We start from the raw sequence: 5,793 nt of genomic DNA, 5'->3' as shown, positions 1-5,793 counted from the left end.
GCCACTGCAGTTTTGCAAGATATCCTTGCCGACGCTCGGCTCTTCGTGGTGGATTCTTTGCCAGCGCTGCCCCGGTCACGGTGGCCCGGGACCTACGTCTTCTAGCGTCCACAGCTCGCTGGCGTCCTCTACCGACGTAGTTCCGGCCCCGGCGCTGCTGGTGTTGCGTCCTTCCAACTCCTTTAGTCGTCGGTGGTTCGGTGGCTTCGTCCTCGGCAGCTCGGATCTGCGCTCCGTCTGTAGTTCCTTGCTTGCCGGTGTTGCCAGTATTCACCACTTCCCTCACGTCGCTCTCCTCCGTCGCCCCGACCCCGTCCACCTTGCCGCCTCGTCCTTCGGTCAAAACCAAAGCTTGCGCCTTTTCGGCGGCGCCGAGTGCCACCCTCTGACAACAGATTCAGCCCCACCCCTCCTGAGGTGGCGGTCTTGGCGAGTGGCATGACTTCATTATCTTCGGAATCATGCTTCGGCGATATTGGGTTTGCTCAGACTTAGGCTAGGGTGAAATCCCTGCTCGGTTTACCGATGCTGGCAACGGCGACACCCACATACATCGTTTCTCTCCTTGGATTCGTTGCCATCGCCTTTATCTGTGCCCCTTTTCAAGCACCTGGGGAAACCCCGGGTCCAGTTCTTCGGATAGCAACGACACCACGATGTCATTTCCTTTCTTGGAGGCGCTATCTTGTTTGCTCGAGGTGTCCGGATGTTTGGTTTTTGAAATGTAGGATGTCGCACTAGTCCAGCTTGCCTCCCTAGTTCTAGGCTTCGTGGGTTTAGCATTTTCTTTCCTCTATTTGAGCCGAGCATCCCCTGTCTCTGCTCCTAATGTCATGCTTACGTCTTTGCATTTGTGTCATGTGTTGTACTTATTCTTAATGAAATAATACGCACGCTTTGCATATTCGTGAAAATAAGTTTGCAAGTTGTTAAGTGGGCGTGCGTGAGCGCAGTTGAGCGTGCATGCAAAAGGACAAAAGTAAAAAAGAAAGTGCAAAAGCTGACGAATGTGCAACTGCACTTGTGCATGAATGGGTGAATCTGTAAGTGTAGTCATGCGTGGCATGAAAAGTCAGAACTGAAAATTAACCGTAAATTAATCAAATAAAAAAGATCCACACGAATCTCTACTCTTAATGGAGCAGTTGGTAGTCTCGCTTCCAGGTTTTTTTTCGTCCCACCACTTTTGTCCGGTTTTTTTCCGTAGGTTAACCGTCGTAGATTTTTTTCGATGATGATTTCTTATTCACCGGTTTATTTACCCCTCAGCTCTTTCCTTGCAAATCAGGACTTTCCAAACGTGCACGCAATCACGGATTTAAATTTACTAACTTATCCAAATCAGCCGATACCTTTCATTATTGCAAATTTCTTTAGGAAACAAATAATAGATTTTAAGGAAACAAATAAAAGATTTTAAAGACACATCATACTTTACTAATAATCACTAAAAATCAAATCTAAATTAATTAACCTTACCTTAAATCACTCAATCACTTTAATTAGAAAACATTTTCTTTCCTAACTGCACCTCGCTTAGTGTGCACATAACAATCCGAAGTAATTAGAGTCACATGATTGAATCCATTTATTTAGAGCGACATGATTGCGTTCCGGGATGGAGGCCATGATTTCGTCGAGGTCGTTGCTGCCTCCTACACTCAGGGTGTGTCGCCGAGATCGAGGCGAGCATGAGGAGCTGTGGCCACCGCCATGGTCACCTCATCGCAGGGGATGGAGCACGCCGTCGGCCTACAGCTTGTGGAGATCAGCATTTTCCAAACGTGCACGCAATCACGGATTTAAATTTACTAACTTATCCAAATCAACCGATATCTTCCATTATTGCAAATTTCTTTAGGAAACAAATAATATATTTTAAGGAAACAAATAAAAGATTTTAAAGACGCATCGTACTTTACTAATAATCACTAAAAATCAAATCTAAATTAATTAACCTTACCTTAAATCACTCAATCACTTTAATTAGAGAACATTTTCTTTCCTAACTGCACCCCGCTTAGTGTGCACATAACAATCCGAAGTAATTAGAGTCACATGATTGAATCTATTTATTTAGAGCGACATGATTGCGTTCCGGAATGGAGGCCATGATTTCGTCGAGGTCGTTGTTGCCTCCTACACTCAGGGTGTGTCGCCAAGATCGAGGCGAGCATGAGGAGCTATGGCCACCGCCATGATCACCCCATCGCAGGGGATGGAGCAGTCGTCGGCCTACAGCTTGTGGAGATCACTGTTGCTCTTCAGGTCGCGTGGTGACCGGATCTTGTCGATGTGTCCCTCCTCGACGACCTCCTCTTCGCCCGGTTGGCCGGCATGGATCTCGCCACTACTGCCCTCAACTTCTCTGTCTCGAGCTCGACGGTCAGCCACCATGGATCCCCCAGCTGGAAGGTCACGTGAACCAGCCGTCCTCCCATGCTGCAGTGGCGAGAAGGTGACATGGCTCTCCATACACGAAGAGTGGAGTGTGGAGTTCGGTCAAGTACTTATATACTTGGCCTCTACTGCTGATCCATGTACATGGAGAAGAACAGACAACCGCTCATTCATGCTTCGTTCCACTCCTTTGCGCTACATTACTGGAGGTGACATTTTCCTATTTCTCTATGTTGTAACAAGCCTGTTGCCTGCATAGTTAATGGATTTTTTATTTAAATTTATCGCTGTTTAGTGCTTTGTTGCAATTGTTCACGCAAGATTCTTATATATAATCTGAGCGTATGTAGGCATACTTAGCTTTGCTATTCCATTTTTTTGGCGCATAGAAATAAGAGTATTGTCCAGGTTAAGTATTAAATTGAGTATGGTATTTGGATTGCTATCAGAATGTCTTTTCTATGCATGTGATTTCTCACATCTGGTTATAATATTTGTGAAGACATGCATTGCACGTGCACTTGGAAGCGGGCCCGTGGCCCGCGCTGGACGGCGCCGACGCCGACCGGAGCCACCTCGTCCGCGTATTCTTGGAGCTGTGGCTGGTCGATTTACATGAAATTAATTCCCTCAGTTCTGGTGGCAAATATAATACACATAATCCATATTGTTATGCACTAGCGTGTATGTGTGAAATAGATGGATTATGGTCCCATACCCAATAAGATGGATATGTGTGTGTGTTAGAGAGAGAGGGAGAGGGGGATAGAGAGTGAGGAAGACGGAGGGAGAGTGTGTGTCTGTGTGTGTGTGAGGATTTGATGGTAAAAAAGGTCGCCAATGTCGTAATATTGAACTCTTAAAGTTAATGTGGCCCCGTTGCAACACACGGGCGTTCTTCTAGTAGTGTTTATTATTAAGTGGTAAAGTAAGTAACTTTTTCTTTGAGGTACCAATACCCTTGGAGCACTTAAAACGTAGATGATTCGTAGAAAGGACGCTCAAACTTGGAGTAATTATTGTTCGAGTTCGAGATGACATGGCTATATAAGAGGGCTTAAGGTTGCTAATCTCACCAACATGATAAGCCTTCCTTTACCTCTTACTAACTCTTTCGACTACATAGCTCTCTGCACTTTCTGTCATTTCTAATCGCAAATATTTTGCACAACCCGCAAGTGCGCACGGAGCCTCGGACATCAGAACACGCCAACCATGCCGGTCGCTGTGACTGCCTCCGGCGACACAAACGTCGTGGAGGACCTCTACGGCATCCTCCGTGTACTCAGCGACGGCACCGTTGTCCGGTCACCGGACCCGCCGGAGTTTTGCCCCATCACCTTCCCCTGCGACCACCCTTCCGTGCAGTGGAAGGAGGCCGTCTACGATAAGGGCAAGAACCTCCGCGTCCGCATGTACAAGCCGTCGGGCGGTGGTGAGCAGGCCGGCCGGAAGCTGCCGGTGCTCGTCCACTTCCATGGCGGGGGCTTCTGTCTCGGCTCCTGCACGTGGGGAAACTTCCACAGCTTCTGTCTCCGCCTCGCCGCGGAGGCCGGCGCCGTCGTGCTCTCCGCCGGGTACCGCCTCGCTCCAGAGCACCGCCTCCCCGCGGCCCTCGACGATGCGGCCGGCTTCTTAGAATGGCTCTGCAAACAGTCCGTGAGCACCGACGCCGAGGACGGGTGGCTCACCGAGGCGGCCGACTTTGGCCGCGTGTTCGTCACCGGTGACTCGGCGGGCGGGACCTTAGCGCACCACCTCGCCGTTAGCGCCGGGTCGGCCACGCCCAAACACGGCGATGACGTCGACTCTGTCATGATCAAAGGTTACATCCTGCTAATGCCGTTCTTCGGCGGCGTGGACCGGACGCGGTCGGAGGCGGTGGAGTTCCCGTTGGCGGAAGTGCCGTTCCTCAACCTGACCGTGCTGGACCGATTCTGGCGGCTCTCGCTGCCGGAGGGCGCCAGCAGGGACCACCCGATCGCGAACCCGTTCGGGGCGGACAGCCCTGGGCTGGGCTCGGTGGAGTTCCCGCCGGTCCTCGTCGTTTCCAGCGGCACCGACTTGCTGCACGACCGCACCGTCGACTACGCGGAGCGGCTGGCCGGGATGGGGAAGCCGGTGAAGGTTGTGGATTTCCCCAACGACCCACACGGGTTCTTCACGCAGGACCCGTGGTCCGAGACCACCGGCGAGCTGATCCGGCTCGTCAGCGTGTTCGTTGTCGACAGCTGCGTCGCCGTCGCGGCGCCAAAGACCGCTTGATTCGGTACGTACACACAGGTGCCGAGGTGCTTGTTTTGGTGTACAAAGACAGTCGACAGTTGAGGCGACACGACCAGGAAGTACATCAAGATTCGGCTCGTCTGCATCCTCTTCGATTAAACTAAATGATACCAGTTGCGTTAACGTGAGAATCGGTTACAATATATTTCAATGATATTGAAGTATGAAATATAAACATTTAGATTGATATCGCGTGAATCAAAATTCGAAGTATTGTATTTAAGTATTATATTTATTGAATGTAAGTAGAATAATAGAATGTAAAATATTTTCCCAAGCATGCATGGTTGCATGTGGTGGTGAATCTTTTTTTCACGTATGATTGCAAGTTAAGGTGTGCCTTATCTCATTCATAATTGTATGGTAATATGGCATGCTTATATGTTGAGATAAGCACGAGTAGCGAACAGAGCAACCTTCGGGGGCAGGAGACATGGTCTTGTGCCGCACTCCACGTCCCAAGCTAGCCGCGCGTGTTGGACCAGAGACCACTGCTTTCCATAGCCATAGGAGGCTCGCTCTGTAGACCCTCGCTCTGTAGCTCCGCTCTCCGCTCCGCCCCTCGAGCCCGCCGTGCGCCACTCCGGCGCCGGCGTCCACCCTCTGCCCCGTCGTCGGTCACTCCGGCGCCGACGGCCACCCCCCTTCTCCTTCGCGTGGTACTAACGGTGAAGCATGGGTTCCAGTCCGCAGTCAGTGTCGTCGTCGTTCCGAAGGAGTTCAGAGCAGACGGTGGTCTCGGGCCTCGGGCTTTCAGAGAGCTGGGGCGTCGGGCTCTCGCGGGCCGCGTCTGCGGAGGTGGACGGCGAGTCGCGGCCAGAGGCGCCCTTCGTTCAGTTGAGGCCTTCCAGGAGAGAGCTCCGGAGGCGACACCATGCGATGGCAAGTCCTGACTCGCAGTCGGGGCTCAAGAGCCGGCGCGTCGGGAGGTTCTGCCGGAGATGGATGGCAAGTGCTTTAGGTGCCTCAAGGATGGCCACTTCAAGCGTGACTGCACAAACGACATTGTGTGCTTCCGGTGCGGTCTGGAGGGCCACAACTCCAAAGGGTGCAAGCGCCCGCTAAGCCCCTCATCGAGGGATGACATGTAGCGGCCGGCTCTGGCTG

At 51.4% G+C, this 5,793-nt stretch overlaps 1 protein-coding gene across 1 annotated transcript; it reads left to right on the top strand.

Annotated features, from left to right (window-relative positions):
- The first annotated feature begins 3,493 nt into the window (after window positions 1–3,493).
- LOC123134556 (probable carboxylesterase 15) lies at window positions 3,494–5,001 on the top strand. Its single transcript, XM_044553787.1, has one exon. The coding sequence runs from the start codon at window positions 3,616–3,618 to the stop codon at window positions 4,663–4,665; it is 1,050 nt and encodes a 349-aa protein (XP_044409722.1). The 5' UTR covers window positions 3,494–3,615; the 3' UTR covers window positions 4,666–5,001.
- Window positions 5,002–5,793: the final 792 nt, after the last annotated feature.

The sequence above is a fragment of the Triticum aestivum genome, chromosome 6B, assembly GCF_018294505.1.
Source record: "Triticum aestivum cultivar Chinese Spring chromosome 6B, IWGSC CS RefSeq v2.1, whole genome shotgun sequence".
NCBI classification, from domain to species: Eukaryota; Viridiplantae; Streptophyta; class Magnoliopsida; order Poales; family Poaceae; genus Triticum; species Triticum aestivum.
This window is presented reverse-complemented; position numbering and strand designations above follow the sequence as displayed.